Source organism: Platichthys flesus, chromosome 11 (genome assembly GCF_949316205.1).
Source record: "Platichthys flesus chromosome 11, fPlaFle2.1, whole genome shotgun sequence".
Classification (NCBI taxonomy): domain Eukaryota; kingdom Metazoa; phylum Chordata; class Actinopteri; order Pleuronectiformes; family Pleuronectidae; genus Platichthys; species Platichthys flesus.
In genome coordinates this window covers 14159826-14175986 of record NC_084955.1, presented here as the reverse complement: position 1 = coordinate 14175986, position 16161 = coordinate 14159826, and the positions used below count along the sequence as shown (strand labels likewise).

At 42.9% G+C, this 16161-nt stretch overlaps 1 protein-coding gene across 5 annotated transcripts in view; it reads left to right on the top strand.

Annotated features, from left to right (window-relative positions):
* osbpl3b (oxysterol binding protein-like 3b) overlaps positions 1-16161 on the top strand; it is a 31711-nt gene that overhangs the window by 14351 nt on the left and 1199 nt on the right. The window contains exons 3-22 of one of the 5 annotated variants that reach the window (XM_062399056.1): positions 1441-1557; positions 2830-2883; positions 3177-3290; positions 3498-3671; positions 4388-4511; positions 5403-5506; positions 5748-5840; positions 5929-6088; positions 6845-6975; positions 7962-8063; positions 9267-9404; positions 10678-10768; positions 10886-11130; positions 12319-12456; positions 12567-12630; positions 12735-12813; positions 13063-13207; positions 14759-14903; positions 14997-15123; positions 15680-15802. In XM_062399056.1, the coding sequence (XP_062255040.1) occupies positions 1441-1557; positions 2830-2883; positions 3177-3290; positions 3498-3671; positions 4388-4511; positions 5403-5506; positions 5748-5840; positions 5929-6088; positions 6845-6975; positions 7962-8063; positions 9267-9404; positions 10678-10768; positions 10886-11130; positions 12319-12456; positions 12567-12630; positions 12735-12813; positions 13063-13207; positions 14759-14903; positions 14997-15123; positions 15680-15802 (2468 nt within the window). Of the gene's footprint in view, positions 1-1440; positions 1558-2829; positions 2884-3176; positions 3291-3497; positions 3672-4387; positions 4512-5402; positions 5507-5747; positions 5841-5928; positions 6089-6844; positions 6976-7961; positions 8064-9266; positions 9411-10677; positions 10769-10885; positions 11131-12318; positions 12457-12566; positions 12631-12734; positions 12814-13062; positions 13208-14758; positions 14904-14996; positions 15124-15679; positions 15803-16161 lie in introns of all 5 variants that reach the window. The other 4 variants (XM_062399054.1, XM_062399057.1, XM_062399059.1 and 1 more) reach the window with 4 other exon arrangements.

The window sequence follows — 16161 nt, the reverse complement described above, 5'->3', positions numbered from 1 at the left end:
CTAGTTCTGTCAGTAAAAAGAAATGATCCCTGGTTCGCCATTTAATCTGCATCTAAATTGAATATGTTCGCCCAGATCCTGTCCCTCCACCAGGTTTGGCAGGAATTGATTTGGTAGTATTTGCATAAAATCCTGTTAATAAATAAATGAACAAACAAACCAATAGACAAGGGTGAAAACATGACCTTCTCCCTGGAGGTTAAAAAAAACAGAGGATTGCTGCCATAGCCTCGTCCTTGGATGGCAAGGATAGGGAATATTTTGCATTCGTGATTGATAGACTTTTAAAAGGATGCATCCATTTGAGCTCATATGTGTTATAATGGAATTTAGCTGGTGATGTTTGTCGCACATGATACCCCTCACTCTATCCTGTCTGCTCTCAAACTTCTCAGAAAAAACAAAATTACCAAGAACTGGATAAAAATTGCAGCATTAAAGGCTTCCAGGATGTGGTTGACTTGTTTGCCCCCTGACACACAAATGGCATAAAATGAGATTAAAATACAGTTTTGTGATGAAATCAAATTCTGATAGTGAAAAGAGTATTTAGTTTGTTTGGTTGTAATGCTCACGAAAATATATATATCACTTTTTTGCATTTGCTCCTTTACTAACATTTGTGTGGGTCTTTTTGTGGATCAGGAAATAAAGAAATATCTTGTGTAACCACTATGTCTACATTGCCTCCCAACGATAGCCTTGTCTCTGCCTGGTAAACAAGTTTAAAGTCTTTCGAAATTCCACTCGTGCAGTGTGTGTTAAAAATATATATACTTCAAAAAAGACATCAAGCGCGTGTTTCCACAAGCCAAGTAGCTCGGCTTGTGACGAGCAAACTGTGAGGAAAATCAATGGACTGCCTCGCTCAACAAAAATTGATTGATGACCAATCTTCTGTCTAACTGATAAATCAACTAATCGTTTCGTGCTATGAAGCACAAGTGAGTCCTCAAAGATATTACTCACCCCACTTTTGATACTGTTTATGCTGCCGTCCTGGAAATCTCACTGAAGTCCATGACACAGCTATCTGGATTAGTCTGTGATGAAATATCATCTTAATCCTTCCATGTGCAGGGGATTGGGACTTGAGCGTTCTAATCTCATCAGGAAATTATTATCATTGTGAAGCGTGAGATTAGACGGATAAGATAATTTAATAAGTGGGACCATGAGGTTAGATTTGCAGTTGACACCAAACCTTGTATGGAAGCGTTTTCAGGGAACAGATGCCACAAATCTAAACACTGCCAACAGCAGCAAAAAATTACAATACACTTTTGACTCTGACCTTCACGCTGTTGTGTGGTCGATTCATTCACTTTATACACGGCTGCACCTCACGGCATCTTCAATCTGCATGTGTCTGCATAAAATTGAGTGTCGGCTGTTGTTTGTATACATCTCAGAGTTTTCATGGACAATGTGTGCCCACAGGACAGCTGGGAAATAGTGGAGGGTCTGCGTGGAGGCTTCGGCACCATCCTGGAGCCCCAGAAACAGGAGGGCTACATGCTGAAGAGGAGAAAGTGGCCAATGAAGGGCTGGCATAAGGTATGATCCAACCTCAGGGATGTCCTTAAAGGGACAGTTCTCCGGGAAATGGAAATTCACTCATTATCCTCTCACCACTTATCCGGTGGAGGGGTGGGTGAAGTGTTCGAGGGCCACAAAACACTTCTGGAGTCTCAGGGGTAAACAGCGTTGCAGCTAAATCCAATCTCTTCCGGAAAGGGACATTTAGGCTTAAAACACAGTGTGAATTACCTTGTTTCGAGTCGAATATGAATGTCGGGGCTTGCGGAAACTTGGATGACACCACACGTGCAGTATGGAGCTAGTTCATGGTTTTTTTCTGTGACCTATCCCTTTGAATGACCCAGGCTAAGTTACACTGCTCATCAGAGTGATGACATCATGACGTGTTGTCTGATGTCAAATTCCATTTCCCGGGTTTTACCGAGCACAGCCCAGGTTGCTTTGACACGCAAAAAAAAAATTGTTGACGAGACTCATTTACGTTTTGAAGTGATTGAATGAGGTTTTGCCATAGATGATTTCATCCACAGAGGAGTCACATGTGCCCCCGGTCAGAGGCTCTTCACGCGGCGTCTAAAAGCTTTCACTGGGATGATGCTGTCTCCAAGGCTCAGTGTTCCTCTCAGATGCATTAGCTGATGGTCTGTTGGTTAATAGAGCCGTATACGTTTAGTATTGACTTACAGTCAGAGCTTTGCAGGTCGTGGTGCTGTAAAGAGTCTGACTCTCTAAATGTAGAGAAAGGATTCACTAAGAGAACTGAGGAGGACGAAGATGACAGCGGGAAGGAGGATAGGGAGGCAGATGGAAGAGATGAGGCTGGGATGAAAAACATCTATCGATGATCTCGGCAATCGACGATGGACAGAGGGATCATCGATAGCCCAATTCCAAGACCATATATATATTTATAAAAGAGATTTTGCTAAAAGTGTAAGGTATCAAGGATTTGACAACAACGTCTCAGGAATAATAATTAAAAAAAAGATATCGACCAATTTATCGACATCAGATTTGTTTTAACGTCAATTATCTGTATCGGCCACAGATCCCCTTAGTGTTTGGGCTCCACTCCTCAGATCATATCACAGTGTGGCAATAAGATGATGTGACACTGGAGAAGATCCCTCAACGCTGCAGCAGAGACATTAACAACACACACAACCAATTGGCTGACTGTGTCATGATCACTCACAACCGTGACGTCATACTTGCCCTGTCAGGGATGTTGTATATCATCATCGCGGCTGCGTCTCATCGGCTCATCGTCTCTCTTTCTCCCCACAGAGATACTTCTTCCTGGACAAGGGCATCCTGAAGTACGGCAAGTGCAGTGCTGATGTGAGTACAGACGCCTGCCGGCTGCCTCCCATCTGGGACGCTTTGTGTCTCTTGTCCTACAGTGCTCTGTGCCAATAAATTAAATTACCTCACGATCTCCTGGTCATTGAAGGGGGTCACACAGTGCAATGTCAATCTCGTATAATTCTCTAGTCGTTGTATAGCTATTCAGAAAGTCTGCCTGGCCAGGTCTGAGCAGACTGATACTGCTGCTTTCAGCACAAAATAACTGAGCAGCATTGTGTGTCTCCTCCGGTGTGTTTAAAGCACCATGTGTTGACATGTGTTGGCAGATTGAGAAAGGGAAACTGCACGGCCGCATCGATGTGGGCCTCTCTGTCATGGCCATTAAGAAGAAGGCCAAGTGCATCGATCTTGATGCAGAGGAAAACATCTATCACCTTAAGGTAAACTGCAAGGCTAATAAATATAATGCACCCCCCCCCCCCCCCCCCCCCCGTTTTACAGGAAAAGATGGTAAGACATGGATTATTTAGATTATTCCCTGCGACTTCCTGGAACAGCTGACTAACATTGGAACGACTTTAAAATGACCTCATGCATGACCATACTTGTCCGTGTGTTACTTTCTGATTGTGGTATCTGCTCTGCAGATTAAGTCGCAGGAGCTGTTTGATGAATGGGTGTCCAAGCTGCGCCACCATCGGCTCTATCGGCAGAATGAGATTGCCATGTACCCTAATGAGAAATCCTTCTACTACCCTCATTACTCCTCCCCCAAGTCGCCCAACTCCCCCAGCTTGGCCAAGAGTGCCTCTATGAGAAAGGTAAACATCTCCATTACACGCCATACGGTCAATGAACACTGTGTGGACTGTAAATGCTTTCCCCTGTCTTTCTGCTTATGGTTGTCAGTGATTACATTTACATGGACGCCAACAATCTGACTGTTGACCTGATTCTGAATAAAACATGACTGTGATTATGATGTTTACTTGTTTTGCTAATAGAATATTTCCATTCATATTACCGTTAACATGTTACAGAGCATAGTCTGTTAATGACCCACTTCAACGTTCCGTCCACTACGTATGACATTTCTGCCAGAATAAAAAAAAAAAACTGAAATAATGCATGAAGCTATTGTTGAAAGAGCTCTTCATCTCCTTGCTGTATTTACATCCTGCTCTTGAAACCAGAACATGCATCATCGAGCAGTTGGGAACTGTTATATGTCAATATCACAAAATGCTGTGAAAACTCCAATAGGACGTTATAATTAAATTAAGATGTATACATGTTAACAAAATGCGACCAAGGTCAGAATGCTCCATGTGTCTTAATTCTATTATTACTTTTCCCCTATTTGTCTTAAGTTAATCAGAAAATGCTGTTTACATGTCTTACTCAATAACTCGGGTTAATATTGTTGTCCATCTCAATGTGTTTATTGATTCATCGGTCGAAGCCTCTCTAGTGACACATTTTTATAAAGGATGCAACCAGTGATTGTTCTGACCTTTGGTTTTGTTTGCTATTGCAGTGCATGTCTTTACAGAGACAGTCCACAGTGCATTCTGTCGGAGCCTTCCCTGTGAGCTGCACCAGCCAGGCCAAAGTTACAGCCTGGCTCCAGTCATCAGATGACATGGACAAGTGCTCCAAAGGTGAGACTACACAGCGGCCCCCTGTGATTTGAGTATGTGACCACAAACTAACATCATCAAATCATCTGCACTTTGATTTAAGTTATATGATATATATTTATATATATATATATATATATAGTTGTTTCAAGTTGGGGTTTTGTTAAGAATCCTTATTAAATACATACCTATACAGAGGCTACAGCTGAAAGGTTTCAGAATTGCTTATAACCTTGTGAAGGTCTGTCCTGTTTTCAGTGACTCGGGATTACAGATAAGGTTTTTGCTGTGAACTCACAAAATAAATGTTTTTGCCTTGCGAATGGGAAATCTCAGGGACACCTCCAGAGAGTCATTACGTACAATTGTTGACTCACAGACTAACTGATTAGATTTGAGTGGTCAAAGGTCAGGGTCACCTCACCCCACACGTTCTAGGCCTCTTGAACACAATCTCTGTCTTCAGGGAATTTCTTCAGATGTTGACTGTTTGTCACTGGGACTCAAAGCTTAACTCATAAGAAAACAGTGGTCAAAGGTCAGGGTGACCTTATGTGAGTCTGTGGACTCAAACCGCACTGGTTGGTGGAGGCGTACAACAAGAGGGCCATATTTCTCTTCATTCAACTCATTTGAATGCTTGTCAGATGGTTTTACTAACAATAAATAGCTCACAGTGTTGTTTATACAGAAATAAGCTGTTGATTATCGATACACTGTTCCCTCCATGTTCCTTCATTTGAATTATTACAATAACAACACTCTCCCTATCTATTAAATGGGAAGCTATATCTTTTTAAACCAGAAAGTTGGAAAATCCTTGATCAACAAGGGACAAAAAGCGTTGTTTCTGTTTCTGTTTCTCTTTTAATCTTCTTTCCTCGATGTTGATCTTTTCCCTGCTCTGAGCAGACCTGTCAGTCTGTGACGCCTACCTGCTGGAGCTCAACCACCTGCTTCAGAGTATGGAAGTCCTCCATCGAACATATTCTGCTCCATCCATCCAAGCCCTGCAGGTCAGCGCTCCTTTTTTTTCCTGGTTCCCTTTGTTTGGATCTTTTAGCACATTTCCACATTTTATAGTCGAAAGAACCAGCACAGTTAATAAACAACATCCAAAGCAGAAGAAGACTCTGACTTTTATGCAAAGTAACTTCTCTTTCTCCTCTTTTATACATTTCTCTCCATCATACACTGCCAGTTGTGGAATAACATTCTCTGAAAATATTTACAAGTGTCGTCTTTATTGTTCACCAGACGTCTACATTCGACAGCCCTAAGAAGGAGAAGAGACTTCCAAAGAAATGGCGGAATAAAAACTACAACAAAGATGTGAAAACAACTCTGCAGGTAGACAATATCAGGATGAAGAGGGATCATACTTTCTCTGATGTGTGTGTCTTGCCCTCTCGGATTTATTTGCTCTTCTTTCATGCAGGTACCCAGCTGCATCTCCTCTGGCTCTATCCGCCTCCATGCCTCTAACCCCAACCTCTCCACCGCTGCACTCGCTAATGACAAAGCCGACTCCGAGTCACTAGATTCTCCCTTTGATGTGGCCAAGCTCCAGGAGGACTTCTGCCGCATCGCCACCGACTGTGAGTGAACGGTTTTAATGAGCAGACTGGTTTTGATGGGCACGTACGACAAACTCAAGATTTAAAAAAATACTTTACAAACTCTCTCTGTCGTTTTTGCAGAAGTACGATAGCACTGGAAATGTGTTGTCTGCGCCGAACAGAATAGAAGTGACAGTTGTGCAGCCGTTCAGCTGTTAATTACTGATAAACTGTCAGTCTCTGTTTTCATTCATTAAAATACCGACGATGTTCCCTGTCAGAATCCCCTCGCTGCTACCCGAGAGATGTTGGCATTTTGTAAACAACAGAGGATTAAAAATCCCTTTTGTATACAGAAGGTTGCTTCTTATGGGACTCATTTAGGTTTCTGCCTTCTCCTCCGAGAAATTCATGTTAAAAATGAGGATGATCTGCGTTTCTACAAAATGATATTACGATTTTAACGTTGCTCCTGGGAATAGCTGTCAACGCATTCAAATTGCACACTTGCAAATGTGAAGATAAGGATGTGTGATGAGCCTTAACTGATTCATTTTTTTGTTTTTAACATTTTAACAGCATTTTTATGTAATGTATCTTCCCAAGCACCGATTAGGAAAGGCGTGGGAAAATTACTGCCATTAAACAAAGATGGCAGCCTGCTGAGGGACGGGAGATAATCAAAATTTCACTTGTGTTTGATAGACTTTCAGTGGAATTACTGTGATTTGCTCTCTTTGATGTGAATACTTGGTTCGCAGCTAAAGCTCCCTGCTTCTCCTCTTGTTGCCACAGTGCATGCGACCATGAAGTCGGCCCTCAGTACACTGACGTCTGAGCGGGAGAGGTTAAGGACGTGTCTGGACCACGAAACGTGTCCGCCCACCTCGCCCCAAGTCGTCGGTTTGAAGAACACGCTGGCGACGGTACGTGGAATACACACATCATCACACGCGGGCACGGAGATCTGCACCAGTATCGAGAAACACATTCCACCTTCTTTAAGTCTACTCTCATGTGCCGTGTCCTCCCACTCCACTTGTCAGCCCTGACACATTGATGAGTCTTTTAGAGGAATCACAAGCTGGTGTGATTTGTTCGACCCACTTCAACATGACCACGTTCAACAGTCATGTTTCCAGGTGCCTCCCACCCGGACTCTCTTTCTATTTTCTGTATCTAGTCACGCACTTTCATTGACATGCCGATTTTTTTTCTTCTTCTTGTTCTTCTTGTTCTTGTTCTTCTTCTTCTTGGGCATGAGGCAGCCTCTCTGCTCACACCTTATCAAGCCATAATAACATATGTTTGTTACTTCCTCTATTAGATCCTGTTCACAATAACTTTGGTTTTAGGTGATGTTTTCCTCACTTAAGTGTAGTATTTTAGTAGTAGTTATTTTTAAGTTCAGTATTTTTGCATTAATAATCATTTTTGCAATGTCCACCTTCTATGTCATTGACTATTTGACGACATAGCCTCAATACTGTATACACATACTTCAGTACTTCTGAAATATCTATCTATCTATCTATCTATCTATCTATCTATCTATCTATCTATCTATCTATCTATCTATCTATCTATCTATCTATCTATCTATCTATCTATCTATCTATCTGTCTATCTGTCTGTCTGTCTGTCTGTCTGTCTGTCTGTCTGTCTGTCTGTCTGTCTGTCTGTCTGTCTGTCTCTCTGTCTGTCTGTCTCTACATTTCTCTATATCTCTATATCTATTACTATCTCTCTCACATCTGGTAGGTCACATCATTTGGACTCTCTCTGCCTCCTGTTGATGTGATATCACATGTTTAAACTTGTACATATGTCTCTGTTGTAAATCTAAATGATGATATTACGTGTTGTGTCGGGTGTCCTCTGTATGTGATGTTTACACTGGTTATTTTTCCAGGCTTTAGCCCAGAACTCTGAGCTGAGAGAGCGCCTGAGCAAGATTCATGCCGAGTCCCACATCGTAGAGCCCACACTAATAAATCTCACTGCCCCTGTGCAGGTGGGTGCAGGAATGCAGTGACTCCACCCCCCCCCCCTCTCCCCTTCATCACCACCTTCACAATGATTATTATTATCTCCATCTTTTTTTTTTTTCATCCTACACTGTCTAGAGTTTGCCACGGAATGAATGAGCTGTCCTTCCCCCCTCCTCGAGATTCAACGAACGTTTGCGCTCCTCCCGCCCCCTCACTGCACTCACTTTGTCTTTGTGTTGACAACGGGGAAAAAAAGACAAAAAAAAACGCACTTCACGACGCACCAGGAACCACTGACTCCTGGAGAAAAGAAACCTGTTGTGTTTCGGTTTCTTTTTAACGAGAAGGTGCTTCCTCTCAGTCTAGTCTAACTACCTGACACCTTATCGGCTCCTGAGGGAAGCTCTTTGCTCCCCTAATCAGATTTGCTGACCTGAGAACGAGCTGATCCGCTTAATTGTGTCCCTGGAGAACACACATTGACAAAACTAATACGCCGCCTCTGAGATTATCCCCCTGGCTAATTAACCCGCTTCAGCATTAACTAATGAGAGTCGGGCACACTCACTTCCACGTGTGATTCTGTGTAAAATACTTCTTCCTTTTTCTTTTCTTTTTTGCATGTTTTCAATTGTTGCAAGAGGAATTACCTGAATTTTAAATGTGCATCCTTTTGTTTGTGATATGGCACAAGAGCTGGTTTGCAGTGTAAGGGCCACGTCAAACACGTGCAAATGCGAAAGTGAATGTCGCCGGTTCAATGCCGATGCATTTGCGTTTGTGTGACTGCGCCTTAAGAGTGGCTTTTCAAACTTGTTGCAAAGTTGCACGATTGACATGTGATACATTGTGATACTGTCTCTAGAACTACTCTACAACAATATGTTGTATACGTTTGTGCAACAGGTCTTTTATCGTAGCTGTAGCTGAATTCTTCCTTTACACAAATGTATAGTATGTTGTGTTCAGATTTCTTGAAGGGGACCATGTGGTCAGGTCAAATGTTGTCTCACATGAACGTCATGAATTAAAAACAAAAACACTGTAAGCTCCGATATATATTTTTTCCATAACATACTGTGAGTGTATTATAGTCATTTCAATATGTAGCTCTCTTGATCTCCACATTGTATTCAGAATGACCCTGTGATTGCCACCCTCCCTCGCTACAATGAGGTCATTCCCTACCTGCTCTTAATTATAGCTGTGCACACTGTGTCTCCTAGAAACAAGACTCCGCTGATGCGTCCCCTCCCCTCGTGCACCAAGTGTCCAATGAGAGCAGAGCTTCCGTCGCAGAGTCTTTGTCCGAGTTCTTCGATGCACAGGAAGTCCTGCTGTCCGCCAGCTCCTCTGAAAATGAGGTAAGTGTAAGTGTAAAAGCTTTTACCCTCCACACCGATTATTTTCCTATTGAGAATAGACTATGAATACTGATGTCTGGGGCTGAAATTATTTATTCTGCAATGATGGTTTGATACATTATTGCTGCTTCAGCTGCATGATACATCACAGTGGTAGAGTGGCAAACAAAGAGTGGCACTCAGTAGAGCACGTACCTCCACCAGGGCCCTGCAGTACCCTTATGAAACTGCATTTAAATTCACCAGATACAGATTTTTATTTGGATCTGCAACCAATTGAACACACTCTAGTTTTCCTCAAGATTCATGGATGCATTATTTTCTGCAATATTGGTGAAATGTAAAAAGAAAAAACTCCTGCCCCTTTGTCCAGATCAATGCCAAAATAGTTCCATCCTTCCACCAAGTTTTGTGGAAATCCATCAAGTAGTATTTGGGTCTTCCTACTGAGTATGTACAGACCAAATGGAATGGCACTCAGTCAAGCACATACCTCCACCAGCAGTCCCCTTAAACTCAATCAAGCTGCACTAAATTGCCCACATGGATCAGTCCCTGAAATATGCCTGATTTATTTCATCAGGATCCATGAATTGTTCACTGGGAAATCTGTGAAATGTCCTACCTCACAATGTTAAAGACAGTGATAAAAATCCTGGATGCACCCCCGATCTCCATCTGCAGCGAAATGAAATGTGTTCTCTCTTGGCCCGTGTCCCATCCTTCAAACCAAGTTTTGTGGAAATATGTCTTGTAGTTATTACATAGTCCTGCTGACAATCAAAACAGCCAGAGGACAGAGGCGAGAACATAGTTCATTAATTTATTAAAAAGAATCCAGACAATTGAGTCTAAAATTAAATTTCCATCTGAGGTTCTGAACACATCCGATTCAGTTCCTTCTGTATCTGTTCAACCTGCTCTGACAGTTCATTTCCATCGCTGAGAGAGCAGCTTGCCTTTTTTAAAGCTAAGTTTTTATGTTGTGTGCCCTCCGCTGCTTCTTTCTCCTCTTTCATATGTTCGTTCGTGAACGTCTGATCAGTTCACTGCCGGAGCAGAAACAATGTGACAATGGAAGTTAATTACTTAAATCTAAAAATACAGCCCGCAAGGTGCAGGTTTGTCCCCAGGTCCTCACGGACCACTCATCTCCAGATCTGCTGCTGATGTGACAGGATGCTGAAGGAGGCATAAACAGTCCCCTGCTGCCGCTTTTATTAAAAATGTATCTTTTATCCATCAACTTAAGTTTGGATCTTTTTTTTTGTAGGCGTCGGAGGATGACTCATACAACAGTGATGTCAGTGACAACATTTCCATGGACTTCAGCAATGGGACAGAAATCGAGAGACCAAACTCAGGTTAACAAAGAGCTTCTCGCTCCGGTCCCATTTCAAGGGGCTCGGTGACAAAATGCTGTTTGTTGTTTGAACCACACAAAGAACCGTGTCCTGACCTCATTCACCATCTGCTCCCAGGGTCTGCGGAAGAAGGCGCTGCCCTCTGTCAGCGTAGATCCTGCCTGCCCGCTCCCAGTCCCAACAACAGCACCGTCAGCCTGTGGAACATCCTCAGGAACAACATCGGCAAAGACCTGTCCAAAGTGGCGATGCCTGTGCAGCTCAATGAGCCGCTCAACACCCTGCAGAGACTGTGTGAGGAGCTGGAGTACAGCGAGCTGCTGGACAGAGCCGCCAACACACAGGACCCGTTTGAACGGATGGTGAGAGGGCACTTTCACTCTCGCTGTTTTGGAGTGAGTCGGCAGGCTCATGGTTTTAATGCTCAGATCACGTGTTCACTTCCAGTACTCAGTGGATTTTCCTGACTCTGTACAAAATTTGCTAAACTTTTACCAGCACTTGTAAAACTCACTGGTTGATATGTTAAATAGTTAGATCCCCACATTAAAACAGGGTAAACCTCTGAATAGAGTCAGACTCATTGTTTCGTGTTTGTTGACCGCCTCCTAATCTTAGATCCCATCGGCTACAGCAGATGCATTTGGGACGATGTGATCCACTTCTCTTGCTCTCCACACAAACTGTTAATCCAGAGATAACCAAAGCTTGCTCCAACATGATTAGTCAAACTGATTCTGCATATTCATATGTAAAATCTGTTAAAATACAATACCTGCTAACTGACTACTATACTCCACACACAGAGACCCCGACCGAACCAGGATTCGAACCAATAACCTTCCTGCTTTGTCGAACTCTATCAGTACAAAGAAATGTATTGAGGCAGATTGTGTATAAAAGCCCCAAAGGCCCATTAGTGGTTCCTGGCTTTTGTTTCTCTTTACCGGACTAGAAGAACTATTGTCCAGTGCTGGGGCTCCTACCAGCCCTGCTTATCGTATTATATTCATGTGAGAGACCATTTTCTGCTTGTGGACTCACACTTGTACTGTCTGACTTTGGAACGATTCAGTTTAAGGTTCCTGATTGTTCTTTTCGTGAGTGTGTGGGAGGTGCAGCGATGCAGCCTGCGGACTGGCTTTGTCGTAAAGGACAAAAGTGCAATACACAGTGTATGAATGTAATATGGAAAGCAGTGGAAGTCGTCTGCAGTGTGCGGCCTCCCATTATGATAGGAAATTAATTCAGCTCCTGGCTCACACCCGTGTGAGGAGAAACTATGTGAGGAGCATTCAGACAGATGCCCTGTTCTTTACAGTGAAATGGGGAGGGAATAAAAAGTGCTGAGAATTAAAATGGGAAGCTTATCGTAAAAAATGTGTGCTATAGTTCATTGTTTTAGCTCTCTGGGATTTTTGTAATCCTTAAAGTTTTCCCAATTACGCAATTTTATGTCTCTTTTTGCTCGCCCTCAGTTTCCGCATCTCATTATTATTTTTGCAAATTGTGAATAAAGTGACTAACTGTATGCTCTTGTGTTTATGCAGGTATACATAGCAACATTTGTTGTGTCAGGCTACGCATCCAGCTACTACAGAACCGGTGGAAAGCCTTTCAACCCCCTCCTGGGAGAGACGTACGAATCTGACCGGCCAGATAAAGGCTTTCGATTTGTTGCTGAGCAGGTATGCAAGTTTTTTTTTAAATTTCGGTTGAACAATCATAGCATTCTAATAATAAGTCACTGAATCGATGTTCTAACGCCGGCTCTTTGTTTCCCTTTTTTCATGGTCAGGTCAGCCATCACCCACCGATCTCAGCCTGTCACGCAGAGTCTAAAAACTTCATGTTCTGGCAAGGTAGAGGAATATGTAAATGAGCTGGATCTGTTATTGTTTACGTTACGGAGCAGCTGGTTGTTCTGGATGAAGGTTGATGTGCTTCTCTCCCGCTGGCTCTGTAGATGTGAGGTGTAAGAACAAGTTCTGGGGGAAGTCGATGGAGATTGTTCCTGTGGGCACAACTCATGTGACTCTGCCAGAGTGAGTCTCTCCTGCCTTGTTTCCTCCAGCACAGGACACACACACACAGATACACAGATACATACACACAGACACCCCCCCCACACACACCCACACAAACACACAGACACACACACTCACACGCCACACACATAACATCTGTCTCTTTAACTTCCCTAGACAACTTTTTACCTGGACAACACACACACACACAGATGGCGTGTTAGGGAGCAGGTTAAATCAATAGTTTTAAATTCTCTCTTTTCTTAGATTTGGGGACCACTATGAGTGGAACAAGGTCACGTCCTGCATCCACAACATCCTCAGTGGACAGCGCTGGATCGAGCACTACGGGGAGATCTCCATCCGAAACACCAGCAGTGACATTTGCCAATGCAAGATCACGTTTGTTAAGGTGAGGTCAATTTCGGGGCCCATCGTATGACAGCAGATATTCCAGCCAAGACTCCATGTTCTGTTTGCATTGTTTACAGTCTGACTAGTATCTTTTATCACAAGTTAAATGTTTCTCCCCAACAGTTATACCTTTTGAATGTGTTGTGTCCAGATGACATTTTGGCTAATCTGTATAAACATTTTTCTGCATATGAAGGCAGATATTTCAAAAATCTAATTGCAGATGCATTTCGGTCAGTGTTTTCTTTTTTGCTGCTGACCTGCTGGCAACCAAAGCCTGCTCAAACATGATTGGTCAAACTAGGCCACGAAAAACCAGAAGGTGACAAAATCTCATGCCTTTCTTCCAGTTTCTTCATATTGTTTATAGAGATTAAGGTGAGATTAACACGGGAAAAACATTTCGAGTTTTATTTAGTATCAATATTCAGTGCTGCACCCAGAGAGCTTGGCCTCCTCTAACATCTCCTTTCAATAGGGGTTTATTAACAGAGGCATTATTGTTCCCGACATGTGTTATCAATTCTGCCTGCAGTGTCTTGTGTTCATTTTGATCCCAGACTAATTATGATTACATTCACTTTGGGCTCGAGAGCAACGGTCAAAGGAGGAGAGAGAGGCTTTGCTCTTTAAATAACTCTAAATCAAATAGTTAGAATTAAGCAAGTGATCTGGAGAGAATCAATTAAATATTTTCCATGTTTACTTCACTGCCAACAACTGCTCCGGCTCTGTGGACGTGGCAGCCGGAGTCGACCAATAACATCTACACCTCTGTAGAACTGCCAGACTGTGAAAGCCTCTGCACAGCTAAAAAGCTGCTGGGTGGAGATACCAGGACACACCAGTATGAGGCCTTAAGTCACACCTTTACGACATGAGCATATCCAGTACTGTAAACTATCGTGATTTATAGGTCACAATATTTGAGAATTTTAATATATTTAAGTATGTCATTGGACCATAATACCGTTGTTTTCTCATTCGCCATTTCTTAGTGTTGGTAGCATAGATGCTTTATAAAGATGGACTCCCCAAACGTGACGCAAAAGCATGTGAGCCCCAGAAGGCCTTGTCAAAACAACTTCAAATGAAAAGGCATTTTTCAGTGAATTGTATTGACGACACGTCACCAACAGTCATAGTAAAATCTGCACTTCCTTCCAAAGTCTATAAACTCTCTCCACAGATGGTCGTCTTCATACGCAGGTAAGCAAAGATCCTGTTGATGTTGTCGGTGTCAGGTGCATGGAGGGCTTTACCGTGAGGAGAAGGTTAATTGCTTTAGCTTGTGTCCCATTTGAGAGACCTGAAGCTGCGCGGCATGGCAAGCCAAAACATGTCAGCGCTCATTATGCATCCTCATTTCTAATTAAGCACAGCAGCCCCACACAGCAACACACTCTGCTGCTCAGGGTGGTTTACGCAACAGCAACATCTGCTGACTGCGACTGGACTCCGTCACGATCCCTGCACTGTCCGTTCCCTCTCAGCTGCAGGGACACACACGACGGGGAGATTAACCCGTTCCGTCAACTTGGTTTCACAGGCCAAATACTGGAATTCCAGCGTGAACGAGGTGGAGGGAACCGTCACGGATCAGAAAGGGAAGGTGGTCCACAGACTCTTTGGAAAGTGGCATGAGGCGGTTTTCTGCGGAGACCCACCTTCAGCCACGTGCATCTGGAGAGCAAGTATGGCAGGTTTCTCTAGCAACTGTGCACCTGTATAACATATGTCTCCCTGATATGATATCTGAACGCCATGGTTGTTTGTTTGCGATGCAGATGCAATGCCAGTGGACCACGAGCAGTACTATGGTTTTACAAAGTTTGCTGTTGAACTGAATGAGTTGGACCCATCTCTGAAACTGCTGCTACCATCCACAGACACCAGACTACGAGTTGACCAAAGGTTAGAGCAACAGATGGGAAAATAAAAGCATATTCTCATGCACGCAAGCTTGGCCTTTCTGCAATATCCGGAAAGATAAGACTGAAAGAAACACTAGATTTCTGCCACAGTAATGTGATATGATGATATCAAAAAATAGCACATTGCCAGGGAATATCTGAGCAACACATCTTTTTTTATCTCACATCACGAATCTCAGTCGAACGCTTCAGAGCCGTCTTGAAAAGTGCACACACCCTACGCTATGATAAAAATAGAACAAAAACAGACACATCAATGCTCATGTTAAAAATAGGAGGTGACCTCAGAAACTCTCAGATCCATCAACATTATTTGAGATGACATTTGCACGGTTTAAAGTCTATTAAGTAGGCGCCACTGAAGGCGCCACTGAATTAAGAAGCATTTGGCAGCAAAGTTATTTCAATATCCTGATTTATGTGTTCTCCTATTGGTCCATAATTGAGTTATAATGACGCACACACAAGTGGAGAATAAATTTGAATATTTGAAGATGTTTTATAATGTTTGTATAATGGATGTGTCGGGCTGGCAGATTGCTGGAGGAGGGGAAGTTGGAGGCGGCAGAGGAGCAGAAGCAGAGGATCGAACAGCTGCAGAGAGAAAGACGGAGAGTCCTGGAGGAGAGCAGTGCCACGCATCTGCCTCATTTCTTCAGGTAGCCCAGACTTCCCCTCTAAAGAAAGTCATGTGCAGAGAAGTGAGAATTTCTCAGCTTAGAAATACATAATGCAACAACTAGACCGATAATTCATCACGATTATTCATAGCTTTTTAACAAAAAAAAACTTGAATACTTTACATCATCATATAGATTTTCATTAGCAATGTCGGTGAAGACGACTATTCCCATGATCCCACACTGCTTCATGATGTCTTCAGATAAGGTCTTCTGTTATTGTTAGAATTGAGAGACCCTTACACTGCTTCTTTTTCTCTCAGGTATAATTTACCTTATTTAATTTTATTATCATTATTACTCTTTCCCTTTTCCTTCCATGCACAACTATATATAAA